The 18217-nt window shown below is 36.6% G+C and overlaps 1 protein-coding gene across 3 annotated transcripts in view; it reads left to right on the top strand.

Annotated features, from left to right (window-relative positions):
- The window catches only part of TXNRD2 (thioredoxin reductase 2), a 28370-nt gene that overhangs the window by 6716 nt on the left and 3437 nt on the right, over nucleotides 1-18217 (top strand). For 2 of the 3 annotated variants that reach the window (XM_026037726.1, XM_026037725.1), the window contains exons 9-16: nucleotides 47-66; nucleotides 445-536; nucleotides 1937-2111; nucleotides 8938-9074; nucleotides 14057-14152; nucleotides 14369-14461; nucleotides 15605-15676; nucleotides 16666-16763. In XM_026037726.1, coding sequence (XP_025893511.1) covers nucleotides 47-66; nucleotides 445-536; nucleotides 1937-2111; nucleotides 8938-9074; nucleotides 14057-14152; nucleotides 14369-14461; nucleotides 15605-15676; nucleotides 16666-16763 — 783 coding nt within the window. Of the gene's footprint in view, nucleotides 1-46; nucleotides 67-444; nucleotides 537-1936; nucleotides 2112-8937; nucleotides 9075-14056; nucleotides 14153-14365; nucleotides 14462-15604; nucleotides 15677-16665; nucleotides 16764-18217 lie in introns of all 3 variants that reach the window. The other variant, XM_026037728.1, reaches the window with a different exon arrangement.

Raw genomic sequence — 18217 nt, 5'->3', positions numbered from 1 at the left:
TGAGCACATAATTATCCTCATTTTTTTTTTTTTTTTTTTTGGACAGGTTGGTTGTTGGAGCTAGTTGTATCCTTTGAAAAACTGTAATGATGATTTATGATTTTAAGCAGTATAGTTGTCATTTTATAAAAGCTCCATTTTCTGAATTCCTTTGTTCATACCCAATATTTAAGCTGATAATATACAGTAGTAGTTTTATGTTCAATATCATCATGGGAATTCAGGTCAACTGAGGCTGAATCTGAGGGCCTTAAAAACAGTACTGTCTAGGACGAAAATATTCTAAGCCCATGGATCTTTATTGAATACGGGCTGAAGCTACTGAAGATGCTGTCTTCACAAGGAGAATTTCATTTCTCTAGGAAGAAAGGCTACCTGCGTACTTACTTTTATTACATTTGTATGAAGGTGTTGTTTGTATTTCTTTAACTAATATTTCACCAGATGTTTCACTGGAGTGTGCTGGTTTTCTAACGGGCATTGGATTAGATACCACAGTCATGATAAGAAGCATTCCACTTCGTGGGTTTGATCAGGTGAGTACAAAACATGTTACATTTCCAAATATATAAGAATGTGCGTTTATTTTTCATTCTGAATTGCAATAGTGCTAAGCATTTACAGACCAAAGTTGMAGAAAGAGCAATAAAGTTATGGACTACTTCTTAAGTGCTGCTTTGCACGTTGGCTGTAGGAAAACTATCTTTAAAGTGTAACAACACAGTGTGTGCTTTGTTAATCAATTTAAGATAGGTTCTCCCAAACTCCAGTTTTGAGGAGGGAGTGCTGTTGATAGCAGCAGCAGTGACAAGTACCACTGTGGATAGTGACAGCTTATGGTTGCATTCCAGTCACTATCACTTTGAAGTGGCTTCCTTAAAACTAGTGGTATGTGTCCTGGAGTTTGTGAAACCCTGTACAGGAATGTGTCTTGGGATTTGCTCTCATCTTTAAAGCAGTCCGCACCTGTAACAGCATGAGATCTAAGCAGGCAGGGAACAGGGGGTTAAGAGTGTTTATGGTGCTTCATGAAACACTTAAAGAAGGGCTTTCTCCAAGAACTTGATCTCCAAGAGCTTGCAGGTGGGAAGAGCACATTGGGAAGTTCTAAGCTAAGAGGGAATAGAGATAAAATAATTATATTCAGGYTGTAAGTAAGTCTAGTGGAAAATGAGCAAGCTACTGTGTTTCCGAAGAGAAATAATGCTTTCATATTACTTAATCACAACTTCGAATATAAAGATTTGTAAGCCAGCAGCTTGCGTGTAGTTCTTTTGTATGAGTAGTTTTGTGGTAATAACTTTTAAGTAATAAACATATCTTGTGACAAAGTGCAACCTGAATTACTACTATCAGGAGCAATGACATCTTTGGATAAACCTGTCAATACGGCACTTCACTACTCATCTGCGGTGTGGCATTATTTCAAACAGGCTCTTAGGACAAAAGCATTATTTCCTTTTGTAGTAGTACTTTCAAGGAAATCTTAGTGAATCATACACTTTGCAGTGGAATGACAAGTGTCATGGCAAAGGGAAGTATTTTGTTTTTTCTTAGCATTAGGAAAGTGCTCAATTCCCTTCAAGCTGCCAGAAATTGGTACTTATAGCAATGTTAAATTGAACTTGCTCTCCATGCTATTTTTGCATAAGCTTTAAGTTATGTAAAAGCAACCTTATTATTCATCTGATATTTTTTCTTTTTGGAAAAATGTTCCTGGGATACAGGTAGATCTCTTTTAGCAGGGGTGGAGTTGAAGGTCTCAGATACAGAGTGATTTGTTGAGCTACTGGATATTAGCAGTGTCACAGTAGCTACGTGATAAAACATTTCATCGTATTTAATGGATTTTCATGAAGGCAACTGAAGGAGGGGTTTGCATTAGAAAGACTATATATGTAAGTTTAAACAATTTCTTTTTCCCTCTACTGAACAGCAAATGTCATCTTTAGTAGCTGAGCACATGGAATCTTATGGCACAAAATTTTTAAAGAAATGTATCCCAACCAAAGTGGAAAAACTGGAGAGCAACAAACTAAAAGTCACCTGGAAAAATACTGACTTGGGCACAGAAGAATCAGATTCCTTTGACACGGTGATGTGGGCAGTAGGTAAACTTGATTATTTTCATGTTCTTTTAGCAGTATAAATTATAGAAAGAACTTATAACTGATCACACTTGTCATAACCAAATACGCTTGTGCTTGCTTAGAATAGAAAAAGGTTGTGCTACCTGGAGCTGTGACAATTAAAAAAAAAAAAAAAAAGTAGAAAAATTTTCATGGGATGAGAATGAATTCAAGCTCTTCAAAATTGTGGATTTCTAATTGCAATATCTGATATTCCTCAAACTATCCAGTAAAAATGTTCTCTGATGTGGAGTCACACCTGTGAAATTTCAAGTCTTTTTTTTACTTTTGTCAAAGATGGAAATATGAAGTGTTAAATTGAAATAATACCAAAAAAAAACCTTGTTTGAGTAAAATAAAGTTGAATGATATTCTGTTGCGAGTCTGTTGTATTGTAGTGCTTTGCACTACTTTGACGTGCAGAAGAGCACATTKTAAGTTTTGTCATAGATTGGAGTTATACTCCATATTCAGAACCTCCTGAATGAAAGGTGTGAGTTTTTCTTTTTTTTTCTTTCGCAGTGCTCAAATATGTGCTCCACCTTTGAGAATCAAACACATTAACAGTTGAAGCTGGTTAACTGATGTGCAGTCCACATGATTCATTGTTTTTCTCTGTATCAACACACCCACACCAGGTGTCTCAGATAATAGACTGGGAAACTTGGTAGTGTTGAGGATTTCCTGTCTGCAGATGTGCCAATTACAATGCTGAATGAAGAAAGTCAGCTTGTAGAACTAGTTAGAAAGCAGCCAATCTTGTTAACTAGTTATAACCTGAATTGTAATGAATATTTCCTTGATTTTTCTAAATGCGTCATGGCATTTTGGTGRGATTTTATTAGGATAAATAGGATTTTATGAAGAATGTTAAAATTGTTTACTGACAGTGCAGCAGARTTACATTTAAAGGTTTCAATCCAACCCGTTTGTAGTTAGCTTACTGACTAACCCTTAGTCAGAGGTCTGTGATACCCTGCTGAGTGACTATGTTCTACTGTGTTTCTACATCACTGAAACAGATCTTTCTTGGTATTTGATTTTTGTCTTAGCTGTCCTTTAAGGTACCATGACTTATTAGTGCTGTCTTCTGCTTGGATGGGAAGTATCCCGAATTGATAAACCCTTGGGATTTTTTTGCAAAGTGCAAAAGTAATAAACTTATATTCCCTGTGCTCTTAGGGGCTCCAAAGAGCTTCCATGAGAGACATCCAGTGTACCTGAGCTAAAAAGCAATGGGTAGTCCATGCATGGACAGAGTGTAGAGCCTATATCCAAAAAAAAGGGTAGAGTTTCACACCTTATAAATAGATGTAACTACTGATTTGTAAGGTAGAATTGCAGGAGATCAAGCTTTATATACAGGGATTGCCTCACTTATCAGAGGGCTGGAACTATGGATTGAATGTTGCAGCTGCAGTACAGCTAATATGTAACAGGAACTGACAAGTAGTATTTCCATTTGAAATTGCAGTAGATGACAAAACATTACTGTTGTAACTGGAATTTGTCCAGGTAATTCACAGAGTCCTTGAAAAGATATTTAATTACCTTATATCTGATTGGGTCTTGCTGTGTGGAGGAGCAACACTGAATTGATGATTAAGCTAGGCAGGTGTTTATAAAATATCCTAAATTAAATTGGCAGAGAAAGTAGCATGGTGTGCTGGTAAATTTTTAATAAATTTAAGAACCATGAGTAGCAGCAGATTTAAAGTTTGGCTTTATAAAATGCAGTTATCTCCTTTATGAGAGCTCTGGAACAACCCTTCCCAAGTTGATAYGTATTTGCAGGTTTGGAGGAAACCATTATGCCTTTGAAATAGTATCATTTTTTGCTGTAAAAAAAAATTACATATTTAACTCTATGCAAAGCTGAAAAGGTATCAGGTGTTGGACCTGATCCCTTGTTGGATCCAATGTTATTAAGAACATTGCATTTGTGTCAGACTGGATGCTTAGTAAATTTATTTTGTAGTGCAGCAGAATAGGATTATTGTTGTTCACTATCAAGAGTTAAGCATGTAACATTTTTATGCTATTTTTCTTTGAATGTTAGAACCAAATCAGTTTGAATTGACTAAGAAAACAGAAATTTTGCTTGGAGATTTTCTTTGAAAAATCCCATATGGTGGAATATTGCTGATATCTCCCGTGAGTGCAACTCTGGCAGCCCCTACAGATGGAGGATAAGCTTTAGATTCCTTTTTGTGAGCATATTTTGCCATCCAACTTTTAACCTTTGCACTGGTCAGTAGAAAATAATTCACCTTGTTTGATCTCAGAAAACTATTAGTGTTAATRTGATTTGGTTTGCTTAGACCGAGTTTTTCTTCTGAACTCCCCCCATGTTTCTTTCTCAATATTTTTAATTCAGGACTATATTAGAATGGTATGGTTTCTGGATTCCTAATAAAAASTGCCACTCTGATTTTATCAGCCAGTGTTTTTAGCTTTTCTTTTCTTCTCTAGTGTCTTGTTTTAATGATATTCAACCAGATTTAAATGACACTGTTTTTAATGTTTCAGTAATTTGTTTGCATTTAAAGGGGCTTGAGTGGTAAATGTGGCTTTAGTCCTTTAACTCGCTCACAAACTTTGAATGTTGTTTTGTTCTACTTTTTTTTATTATTAATATTATTGTTATTATATTTTGGAATTTGAACTATCAGATTATGTTAATCTGATAAGGAATGGATGGCCTCTAGGTTTTGAAATTAGTGGTTGGCGTAAGTAAATCGTGGGGGAAAAAAAAAMCAAGACAGTTAATGTGACATTTTCTGCAAGCTCTGAATAGATTCTGTTCACCCATAAGTATATTGGAACTTTAAGGCAATGTTCATGTTTGGTGACGGATCATGGGTACTAGTTTTTGGCACTGCAGAAACAGCCATTAAGGACATACAAAACCTTTGGTTACATCAAGCTTAACATGGGAGGATTAATGAAAAGAGAAATTAAGCTTCCCTCTCAGCAAGTGTTTCTAACCCACTTTACCTTGCAAGGGACCTTGAAAGCCAAACTACTGTTGATAGAAGTCTGCCCTATGCCATAAGATTTGTGTTTGTTTACAGAGCATTTGGAGCTGCTCTCCTGGTTCTAGCAGGACCAAAGTGACAGTTCCCTGGCTTTTTATCTGCACGTGCAGATAACTTTGGATGTACAGTGGATGGTGATRCCTGGTCAGATCTTTATTTTCAAACATGCTGACATGCTGAGAGGCTTTTATTTAATTAATTATTTATTTTAGTTAATCTGAATTAGTCCTTGTGGCTGTATTCAGCAGGCTGGGTTTGTGTGAACAGCTTGTGGGTTTTGCGGAGAGACTTGGAAGAGGAAGAGGTTATAAAACAGATTTTGCAGAATGTTCGACCCCCAGAACAAGATGGGAAAAAGAACCAAGACTCTGGGCAAGCAGATGAGGTTTCGATCAAGGTCAACCTGAGATCATAGATTGGGTTAGAAGGAATGACATGATGGGTTAAAATGCAAAGGTATTAAGGAAGACATGGAGAAGATGCTGGACTTAGGTTTTGTGTTGGAATAACCATCCCGCCACCAGTGTGCAGAGTGCTCACATTGGCCTCTCAGCTTCAGGCACTGACATGTCTGAGCTTGGCTGGCTCAGGCTTGGATTTTTCAGGGAGCAAACAGACCACTCCAGTTTCTGTGATTAAGAAGCTGCAAAAGACCCATTATAAAACTCTGCAGAGCTGCTGTCAGCTGTGCCTTTATCACCCTGGGAAATCTTACTGTACGCAGGAGTCTGCCATCCCTGCTTCACTGCTGCTGCATATTTACTTGGCTGTGCAGCTCCTTTTGTTTCTTCTCATTTTAGCTGCTTTGGTCTCACTAATACACATCCCACATCTCAAGTCTCATTGGTCACAGCAGCCAGGAGCTGCACCTGCCTGGAGACCTGATTCCAAGACACAGTCAGCAGGTGATAGGACAGGCTTGGCACGTTGCAATTTGATGGACCTGGTATATTTTTGAGATACATGCTTTAGCCAGGCTCTTGTTGCTCTCTGTAGCCAGGCGGGTTGATGACCTCCTCAGTAAGCCGTGTTACTAGATTTTCGCAATACCAGGACAAAACATTGCCTTTTTCTTTTAAAGTCACAAGTGAATGGGGACCGTGAGAACAGAAGTCTGCGGGGTTTTCAGAGTTGTGCAGTTACTGCATGAGTCTCTCAAAGATGAGGTTATGGTATTGCATAAAAACACAAGAGTCATGCAGTCTTTTAAAGGGTCAGGTTTGGATTGGCATCTCTTTTCCTACATATATGGCATAACATCTTGCTGGTTTTGAATAAAAGCTAAAGCTAGTCTTGTGTTTCCTTGTCCTTTATGTTTCAGGGCAGTTGGACATCTTCAAACTAGAAGCACGTCTGCTGACTTGTAAAAAAGGCCATCTCTCTTTTGTGCCTGGTGGGATTTGGGCTAGTTGTGTATTGCCCATTGGGTCTTAGGAAGAAGCTGTAAACCTGTCCTTTCTTAAAGCTGTAAATGTTGAAATAAATATCCTTCCCATCCAGTGCTACTAACAAATAGTAGCAACTGATTCTATAAGACAAGTAAGTGAATGTTGGGAAATATCAGGATTTCCTGAGTTTGGCATTAAAACTTACCAAGCCACTTAGTCTATTCATAACCTAAGCTGGTGAATTGGATGTGAAGCAAGATGAGTAAGTGTAATTCTAGTTTATGGAAGTGAGCCAGATGAAGCTAAAGGCCAATAAAGTTTCAGCTAAGTTTTTAATGTTTTATTATTGCTTTCAGAAATAATATTTAGGCAGTGAAGCTGTGAGAGAAACTTCATTATGGTAGCAACTTTTTCTTTTTTTTTTTCCTTTTTTTTTTTTTTTAACTCTTAGCTATTAATAGCCAACTATACACATGTTAAAATAGATTGGAATCGAAAGGTTAAGTGTTATCCTGCAGATTTGATAAACTCAACTGTTGTTGTTGTCACAGCTCTTTAAATGACTCTATTGACAGTTTTTCCTTTTTTCTTTTTTTCTTTTTTTTTTTTTTTCTTTTTCTTTTCCAGTGCCTGCCATTGCGTGCTAAGTTTTCTCTTGGCTCTGCCTGGCAGGAAAAAGGGGAAACTAGAAAACCCCATTAGCTGTCCATTTGCAGAATGTCCAGGCTTTACTCTCAATACACAAAGAAATACAACGGTAGGAAGTTGTTTCACATCCGAGCCAAGATAAGGTCCTGGAGGTTTATTATTTTTGTTGCCTGATAGCATCAGGACTGGGGAGCAGGGGGCAGAGAAGGAACAGCAGATCAACATCCCATGGGGGCAAGAGAAGGGAAGACAGACAGATAGCCAAGTGCCGACAGCTTCAGTCAGTGCTCCCAGAGGAAGTGTTGGTTTCACCAGATGAAATTAATACACAGAAGTCTTTACAGAGGCATTCAGATGTGACATTGTTTGGGGGGCCTGGCTATATGGCAGATGTATAAAGCAGTGAATCATATGTTTACATATAATTAGGTTTGTATTGACAAGCCAGGTTTTCCTTTTGTTTAATAATTTCCTACATTAACATCAAAGAACTTGTTTTTGTAATGAAAACGCATTTCCCTTTTTGGTTTGCTTTGCTATAGTTCTATATTAACATCAAACACAAAATCACAACTCCCACACAAAGGACAGAAATATATCCATTTATAGTCTCTGAAAATGGATACAGCATTATAAAACTTCCTTCATTTGGACATATTTGGATAATCTGTTCTATGTGACCCTGTATGTCCTAACAAACTTTAAGAGTATCTGATGAATGGACAGTGTGTATTAACTTTCAGATACATTTGAAAAGTTGGATGAGATTTAATACTCCAGTTCAGCATCAGAACTTGTTGTACTATTAACTGTCCAGAAGCTSAGTGTAGTGTAATCAAAATTTTGTTGATATTAATGTTTTCAGCTTAGAGTTACCACTACAAAAATATTTTTAAAGATGTATAGTTTAACATGAAATTGAGAATGAAATCCTATGGAAGAGGTGGAGTTTAAAATCTTTGAAATTTGGAAGCTGTAACAAAACCTAGATTCAACAGAATTTGCCTCATTCATCTTTAAATCCAGTGAAAATAATAGTTTTAAATTCTAAAAACTGCTTGAACAATGTTTGTCCTAAGCATCTCAGCGTTAAAGATATTAGAGCGAAGTTGATAAAACTTTATTGCACAAGCTGAGGGGACTAAAAAAGAGTTTTTAAGTAAGTGTATAAGATGAAAAGAAGACTTTAGGAATATTTAATGTTGGAGCACATTACTGATAACTTGTGTACACAAATGTGCACAGCAGGCTGTTTGTCAGTGTTGAGTACCTCACAATTAGTGCTTATTGCTAGCATTCATTGTAGAAGTTGCTTATTTGCTTGTTTTTTATATATATATATATATATATTTATACACACACACACACACACACACACATCCATACACACACAAATAAATATGTATGTATGTATGTAATCATGTTGTCTCCGAACCAAATTTAAAATATGTGGTAAATATTAAACCAGCTGGCTTTTGCATGTTTTGCAGAAAGATACCTTTCTTCTCAATAGCCTAAGCAAAGGCAGTGATAATAGAGCTCCTTCCACAGAGAAATTCATTATCTGTACTTTCCACCTTTACAGTTTTTCACCATCAATTTATTTTCTTTCTACTTGGACCATCAAATTGCATGACAGACTTGGAAATCTATGATGGGAAGTGCCAGCTTTTTAGATTATCTCTGCCAATTTTTTCAAATAACTTATACATTAATGTCTTCTTCTTTCTTTAGGCCGAGTCCCTGATACGAAAACTCTCAATTTGGAAACAGTTGGCGTGAAAACTAATCCTGAAACTGGAAAGATCATTGTTGATGCCAGCGAAGCTACTTCTGTTCCTCACATTTACGCAGTTGGAGACATAACAGAGGTACTGAGTCTACATAAACTATTTTACAATAACAGGAAACCAACTTTGTTCCTGACTAATAACTAGTCCCCAGATGTCGTCATGCTGTAACATATATATTAGTGTTTTGCTCTTTTTCATTTTTGTAGAGCTGTAGTGTTTATGCCAGCCACCTGGGTCAGTAATTTCCTTCACATGGATTTTGTGAAGTACCTCAGCATTAGAGATTATTACTGATGCTTATCAGGCAAGCATCATTGGTCAGAGASTAGTAATAATGTCTTTATCACTTTAATTATCTTTGTAATAACATTTTTATCACTTCAAACATATGACTTCATGCGGCCTGTGAATACTGAATAAAAATAGATTTTTAACTTCTGGAGTTGAATATGTTTGCTAAGAATGACCATGACAAATTCTTTAAATAGTTTCTGATTTGCATATTAATTTTGATTAAAACATCAATTCTGTTTCCTGATGTGAAATGTTTCTGATCAAGATCTCTACTTCCAGAAAAAAAAGAGAGTTCTCCAAAAACTTAATACATTTGACTTCTATTTATGATTTGTAAGTGTTTGCGTCACATAAATAATAATGAGTATTTAAAGAAAACAAAACCCATTATTAGCTTGAGCAAAACATTTATCTTGTTATAGATGCAAAAACAGAAATCTGTGGCCTTAATTTAATTCTGTTGATAATCCAGAAAGTTATCTGTGACAAGAATCTCTTGCCCTGCACAAAACATGCTGAGAAGATACTTACAGTCACTTAGTTCTTCTAAGTAAACTGAAAAGAATGCCTGCTGTATATGTTTCAATCTGGGCCTCTTGAAATATGCTGTCTTCATAAAATACAATGTATGGCTACATTGCAAACCATACACTACAGTGCAAAAAGTGCCTRTCCCTTACACTCAAGATTGGTTTTGATATAAGGAAGATATCTTTTAAAATGTTTAGAAATCTAAATACTGTAATGATAATCAAAGCCCATACATGTTATATTTTGAAGGACCTTTAAAAGGTTTGACATTTTGCCAAATACAAGCCCTGCAGGTGCCCGGATCTTTTGAAGAGATGTAACAGGTTGCGTGATGTGTTGGGAACAGCCCTGCAAATTCCTGACTGGGCTCTGGAAGAGTCAGAGACACTTAGATCTCATAAATCTGCTGACCGCTCCTGACCTCTTCCCCTGTATCAAGGCATGTGTTTCTTCCTGTCTGTCTCCATCTTCATGTGAATGACTGGTCATTTCCTTTTTAACTGTGCTAAAACTCTTTCCTGCTTGGCTATTTCTCCTTTTTTTTTCATAACTCTCCACACCTTTTCTGTCTTGTCTGGTCACTCAGAGCCTTGGGATTATGTGCAGATCCTCTCTTCTCCATCCACAGGGAGGTTTCTTCTCTACCTGTCACTTGTGCTCTGGGCTGTTTCCTCAAGTCCTCTTTCTACTCAAAATCACCTCCTAGCCCTGCTCAGCTCTGCTGTATGTATGCCTTGGACGGGCCTCCTGCTTTCCACACTTTTCTTTTTAATTTCATCCAAGCGGCAGTCGTTAGAGGCAATGTTGGCAAGGCTGTAGATTCTGTTGCTCAGTCTGCTGCCAATCTGCAGTGTTATTCTGGGCAAGTCATTTCCTTTTGGATGCTCTTTGTCTTCTGCCCTTTGAGGACTTAGGTAAGAAATATGAAGTTGGAGGCAGGATGCTCTCCTCTTTCCTACTCTACATCTGAAAAGTCAGATCTTCGCTTATTGGTTATTTTCATTTCCTTGTTAAACCTTCAGTTTCCTTTTCCTGCTTTTGTCCCATGTTAGTTAAAATTTTCAATCTGAAACRGTGTAATAGGGACTTCTAAATGAACTGGTAAAACACAGTTTTACCCTCTGTGCAAAGTACAATTGGGAAAAACTGGATAGTTAATGTGTGCCTTGTAGAAATATTCCCTGAAGTTTATAGTTATGTATCCTCTCAGAGCACTGGGATAGGGAATTAATTATTTTAGAGAATATATCTCAGTGGCATGAGAATGAGCATGGAACAAAGTTCACAGTGTGGTTGCTCTTGGTGCATATCTCAGCAGAACGCACTGGTTTCTTCTTTCTGCATGCTTTGAGAACCCCCAAGCTGTGCGGCTTGGTGTGTGAGATCCCTGCAAACACCTGGCAGGAAGGAGGAATCTTCCTTCCTGCAGATGAGCATCAGTGATCTCTAATATTGCCTATAAAATTAGAATTTTGTCTCCACTATTCCTGTTCATGTCTTTTCTTTCTTTTTTTTTTTTATTCTTTGGTCTTTTGCTCTTTCTGTTTCTTCGGTGCCATAGGATGTTCTTTGTAGTTTATACATTTGCAAGTAACTGTCAATTCCCGGGCCTCCCTCTTCCCCTTGCCAAAGTGAGTAGACACTAACTTGCTATCAAATAGCAAAAGAAAGTCTTTTTTATTCAAAGCCCTGGGGAGGGGAGGAGGGTGGTTGCTGACATGTTCAGAATGAGTGTTTTCATTTGGGAGTCTTACCCAGCTGGCATAAATGGGAAACTATGTGTGCATGGGTGTCTTGTTGCACCCTTCTATAGGCAATGAAATCCTAAAGTTATTCAAGCTGTTCATTTGGATAAAGGGGAAAAACCTCTCATAGGTTGATTGGTTTGTGTACCCTCCAAAGAATTCAAACTGTGGCAAAAAAGAGCTTTCAAGTGACAAGAGAATTTTTATTTACTTATTTATTAATGCTTGATAATTAGGATGAGGATGACCAGTATGGAATTTTAATTTGAACCTTTGCAGTGTTGGTCATGTGTTAAAATCCTTCCCTGTTCATGTTGGAAAGCACAGTACACACTACAAAGATGTTCTCTCAGAAGGTTTATTGTGTGTGCACAGCATTATATGTCTGTTGTATTTCAAAGAATRTTGTAACAAAGATGTGTAGAGAAGATGGAATGTACAATATGTTGCTTTGAATAGAAATAAAACCAAAAAAGAGTCATGTTAGAGCAAATACACAGGACTTCAAAGCTTTTTAAATTCTCTTAGGAACTGTCTAGTTTAAATGTATAATACGTTGGAGGATTCTTATGAACAATTCATATCCATAATATTCAGCAGGGTAATTCTACACATGACTGCAAAGTGAATGTTCATTTCAAATATTTACCAGGGAAGGTCTTTAAGCCATTGTTTATGAGAAATTGGGCTTTATCTGCATGGGTGTTTTAGTAATTAGCTGGGTTTTTTGGAATGCATGGCAGTGCTTTCACAATTTTATCTCTTGTTCCAATCTCCTATTCATTTCTGGAATGCCAAAACAACATCTGTATTTCCTGCTACAGAAATGATTGGCAGCCATGTTTCAGGCAAATGTGTGCAAGAAAAAACAAATGGCAAATTTCATCTGGTAAATGACACTTACAGACTTGAAAGTCAAAATGTTGGCTTTGAAAACCTATGATTTGATGGATTTTAGGCTTGCAGTTTCTTGGTTTATTGTGGGGCTGTGGGGAAAAATAGATTAGTCTTCATTAACAATTAGAATAAGGAGTGTCTGTTACCAGGTTAGACATAAGAGCTTTTCATGTCATTTGGGTTTTTCTTTTTGGAACAGAAGTCTGAACTTAAGTGGTTATTAGCATAAGCACATAACGATATGCTCTTGGCTGATGTGGTATGTGTACTGAAGTAAATGGCAGAAACTACCTAAGAACATACAGAAAAGATGTGAAACACAAATGGATTGTGATAAATTAAATGCTCAAAAATATTAGGTTAATTTTTTTAAACACTGGAAGGTGTGTGGTAGGAAATCTCTATTTTAATTTCTGCTAAAGGTTCTTTTTGAGGAATTATTGGACAACCATTTCCAAATGGGGCTTTGCAGGAATCTGATGAATATTGGATCTAGATATGACCTATATGAATCAAAATTTCACAGTTTTTAAAAAGCATTCCACACTGCCCCATGAAGGTACTGTTTTCCAGCTATGGCTTTTTGTGTCTCCACATCATTCCCTCTAGATTTTTGACCTCTGTCTCGTCTCAGACAGGCATCTTGATGATCTCTTCTTGGATAAGTCTTGAAACGTTTTTGACTAAATTTATAGTTTTTAGAGCTTATTAACTTACGTGGATTATTCTTCCTCAGATTTCAAAAAAATCCTTTAAAAATGCCTCATTTGATTTCCAAAATTTCCAGCTTGCTGAAAACTAGCCTAGCAGTTCTGCTGCCCTGGTGGTATTGTGCCAGCACTCAGCACTAGCACTCTGGCACATCATGTAGACCTGTTTGGATATAAAAATAGCCAGGACTCAAGCTTGAATTGGAGCATGTCCTGCTTCTCTCCTACTGTCGTTCCAGTTCTTACTTGCAAGGAGTTAGTGTTTGCCAATAGCAGCCCTTTTCCTGACCCTTTTTAATACCAGAGTCTGCGACTGGGACCAACACAGACTATAACTCGTGGTGCTGCCAAATAGTGTTCCACTTCTGTGATCCGGGATCAACATAGGAAGTTGGTAATAGTCCTTGCAAAAAGCAAAGCTTTTTTGGTGGGTTAAATCTATGTTTTGCAGCTATGTGGTAGACATAACTTTTTTTTAAAAAGGTCTGATGTTTTAAAATGTTTTTACTTTACACTAGGGTCTGAGGATGTTTTTTTGCTTTAAAAAGACAACCAGAAAAAAAAAATCTTATCAATTTCTTACAATGGGGAGAAAAAGGGAAGTGGATGTGAATATCTTCTGCTCTTTGGGGGGTAACATGATAAGCTGTAAGATTCTGACATGCATTCATTTGCGGTGTTTGTTCCCACATCAAGACAGCTCTCAAACTCAGGCACTTAAAAGCATGTTTGGATAGAAATGATTACTCCTTCCTCCATTTGGAGCCCTGACTACTAAGCTGGAATTCCGAAGATCTGGCCTTCCTCTGCCCATTGTCCCAAGAGAAATCCTCTTATGTTACTTCTCTCTCAGTTAAAACAAAGCTTTATGCTCTGTTCTCAGGGCCGCCCTGAACTGACACCCACAGCAATAGCTGCGGGAAAACTGCTGGCTCGGCGTCTTTTTGGCCAATCTTCAGAACTGATGGACTATGACAATGTGAGTTGTTATTTCTTCTTTCAATAATAAAACCTTATTTAATTTTTTTAATAGAATTTTATTTTGTCATCTGGAATCCAGCTTTCACAGCAATCAAATTGAATGGATGTGACAGGGCTAGACTTCTCGCTCATGTAAACAGTCTCCCCTGCATCTGCCATGCTACTGCTTCTTATGGTTCAACAGTAATATTTTATGTTGTTTCCTCACAAGCAGGTACCTACTACAGTTTTTACTCCCTTGGAATATGGTTGTGTTGGACTTTCAGAAGAAAAGGCTGTACAGTGTTATGGATCAGACAATATTGAGGTATGTCTAATTTTACAACTGATGCCAGAGTTGTCTTATGAAGAAAAAAAAAAAAAAAAAAAAAAAAAAAAAAAAAAAGGCCCCCAAAATATTGTCTTTGCAGTTAGGGAGTTGGTGTTTTCAGAAAATCTCAGGACTTTATAGGTGTTACAACGTCACAAAAATGGAATCTGATTGCAGTGAAATTAATCACTATTTTAACAAGTGACATTGTGCATGTTCATTAAATTGTCGTTATGTTCCTTTTAGCTGTTAGAAGCTCTAGTCAGGTCATTTAGTCAAAACTCTTATATAATAAGCCAAATTAAAACTAGTCACCTTTGAAAGGATATGCTGTGTTAAAATCATTCCCTCATCATTAAAATTGTCAGTATACGACTCAATAAGCTGTGGAAATGTGAAGTGCAGTAGTATAATTATAAGCTCTCTACTCCATATTCAGTAAGTTATTATTTCTAATTTGTATTATTCTGAAATATTGTGTACTCTCTAAAATTTATCCTGAGCTTGTCTTGTTTTCTGGATACTGATACCATTTAAAATGCTTTTGGGTAAGAACAAGTGTTCCTACCTGATGAAGATGGGCAGTTGATGTGTGGTGCAGATGCGATGCAGCTGTGATATATGAATGTGAGAGAAAGTTTGGCTGATGAGTTTATTCTGGAGCCCCTGGCAAAATTATTAATAAAGAAATAAGCATTTACTCTGCAGTCTGCAAAATTACAATGCAAGATGTCCTTGCATTATTCATGGTTAAAGTTTTAGAAGGCTTCTCAGATTTCATTATTTTCCATTTGTGAGGTATTACTTAAACTTTTGGTCGTGAGATATCTAAAGGATCTAATCCAACAGTATTCTGAATTTGGGGCACTGACTTGAGTAGCCTCATGTATGTGTGTGTATATATATAKAKAGAGAGAGAGGGGTTTTTTTTTAATTTTATGGTTTTCTAAAAAAGTTTTGTTATAGTCTCAATTGTATTTTCCATACCTCACTTTAAAATAGTGAACAAGTTATAAATAAATCTGTTCTTGTTTTTCTGTAGCATAATAAATATGCAGTAATAGTAATCATTATAATAAAAATAGCGCTCTTTTCAACATAATGGTATTCTCTAACACAAAATGTTATTTTCTCTGCCAGGTATACCATGCCTATTATAAACCTTTAGAGTTTACAGTGGCCGAAAGAGATGCAACTCAATGCTATATAAAAGTGAGTGTTGAAACCTTCTAACTTGCTTTATCTTTAAATAAAAAAAGAAAGAAAAAAAAAGGATAGTACAGTATCATTTGAGGAAGGCACATGAACAAGCATTAAACTTAGAGTTTAAATTCTAAAATCATTTTTTATTTTCTTTTTCTGTTCTATTCTTTCAATGTTTAAAATACCATGTCAGGAGCACTATTCTGGGGATTCCTGATGAATAAATTCACAGGCTTTACTGAGTAGCAGAACCTATGAGGTTAATAACTACTTAGTGTTTGAAGGGAGGACACAGAGAGACTCACTCTGACTTCTGTTTTATAGTGAAAAAAATGCTGTCCTTAAAGGAAAACAAAGCAAACAAAGAAAAAAAAAAAAAAAAAAAAACAAAAAAAAAACATTTGATAGTGGTCTGTAATACAAGCAAGTGTGCATCATTCAGGCCTTCACAGATAGTTTTTCCTCTTCATCTTTTGTTGCTTCCAAGGGTTGACTCCCTTTTAAGTCATGCATCTGATGTGGTAAATGTCTCACAAAATGTGATACTGTTCACGAACTGAATTACAAAGGCACAGAAAGTCCTGTAATTGGTAGTGACCATCTTTGGAAATACACCTGAGAATTCCTATAGAGGCTCAGAGAAGTGCTAAGGTGGCCCTTCAGCATCAAAATGATAGTTGGATTATCGGACTACAGAGGACATTTTAAAGATTTAACAAACAATGAGCAATTAAAAATACCCCAAATTACTGGCTTCCAATGGCCCTCTGAAGTCTGAAAGAAATATGCTAATAAAGATTTGATCCAGGAAAGTGCTTAAGGACAAGCATAAGATGTATTGAAGTCAGTAAAATTTGGAAAAGTGCTCAAGTCCTTTGCCTGCTGGGTATGGACAGCTGAACTGGGATCTTAGGGCACTTCAGTTTCATTTGATTCATCTTCGTGCCTTATCTTTAGATGCTCTAGGAAAGGATCTCTAGGTAATGTATTATTTTCAGATGGTGTGCTTACGAGAGAGAGAGCAGCGAATCCTTGGCCTTCATTTCATTGGACCAAATGCAGGCGAAGTTATTCAAGGATTTGCTCTTGGAATCAAGTAAGTACAAAAGAATGTCTCTAGCTTCTAAAGCCTGCTTTTTAAGTTATTGCAAGATTATAAAAGATAGCTGCCTAGTTTTGGCAATGCTATAAAGAATCCATGCTTTTTTGTTACTTTTATGTAGTATTGCACATATTTTCACTAAAATGATGCAGTTCTTCATTAAGATATACTGGATTTAGTTATAGAAATACTGGATATAATTAAAGAACAACTGAGGGAAAATATAGTGCTGGCTTGGTAATGTTAAAGAAGAAAATAAACTTACACATGCACTTACTGAGGTTAGTTTTCTCAGAGAGAGAGGCTGCCTTCGCATTCTATGCACTGGATAGATACTTGCCATGTAGTCTTTCAAGTCTTTTGTTTAAAAGGAAATTTGTGCTTTGCTTGAGAAGCTTTTTTTACACCTGCCAATAACTTTTCCTAATCTCCTGTTCAAATGTGCATAGCCTTATCCTCTTAAAAACCTCAGTATGGACTTGCATGAATGTTTCCAGGGTATAAGCTAATCACTRCATGGTATGGAAGAAATCTCTATAATATGGCGGAAGAGAGCAGCTTCTTTAGTTTGGAGATTTTTTTATAAATGCAATAATGTACTTACCCAAAGTAGATGAACTTTTGTGATCGTGTTCAAGAGTCTGTTCAAAGATGAATAAAAAAGTGTGTTTTTCCTGACCTGTGTATTTCATGTTCTCCCTTTGAAGAAGTAAGGAATGATTCTGGATCCTTTCTGGTTCGATGCAACATTTCTGATGTCTCTTTTGTGGGCTACAATTCTTTCTTACTTGTTTTATATTTCCCTTCTTGTATCTGAGTCACATCTGCAGAAATGTTGATTCATATATATATGAATTACTAAGTTATATTTTTCTAACTCATTTTTGAAGAAAATAATCAGTGGGATGCAAAAAGCTTCCCCCCCCCACCGACTCCGATGTCAATTCAATGTCCTGAACATCAGCACAATTTTATTGTAGTTTTAGCCTTATCTTGTGAGTGACTAGCACAAATGAAAAGCAGAAAGGATTAAGAAGGCAGGACCGCAAGTATCACGTGAGGAATATCTTAGGAATCACTGATTGCAGTATACCCGGAGTGCACATTTTCAACATGTGTTTGTAGTCCATTAATTGCCAATGGTATAGATTCTAGAACTACATTTTTTAGGATGTCATTGGTTTGAAGTTTTATCCAAAATAACCAACGAAAAGGAAGCCCATGAAACTGGAATGCTTTTCTGCCTTGCCTGAGGGAAATTAAAACTTGAGCCACAGTAAGAGGTTTTCAGCAGGTCAGATACTTGTATTGGTTTCTATTGCATTTCACAAAACTGGAGTTTTGTGGAACACCCGTTGTAAGTATAAGCTTCTCTTCTTTTTGTTGAATATTAGGTGTTACTTCAGTCCTTCCAAAGGATGGTTTTCTATCTTCCCTTCCCATTTTGC

The sequence above is a fragment of the Nothoprocta perdicaria genome, unplaced genomic scaffold (genome assembly GCF_003342845.1).
Source record: "Nothoprocta perdicaria isolate Ctin4 unplaced genomic scaffold, notPer1 scaffold_2, whole genome shotgun sequence".
NCBI lineage: Eukaryota > Metazoa > Chordata > Aves > Tinamiformes > Tinamidae > Nothoprocta > Nothoprocta perdicaria.
This window is presented reverse-complemented; position numbering and strand designations above follow the sequence as displayed.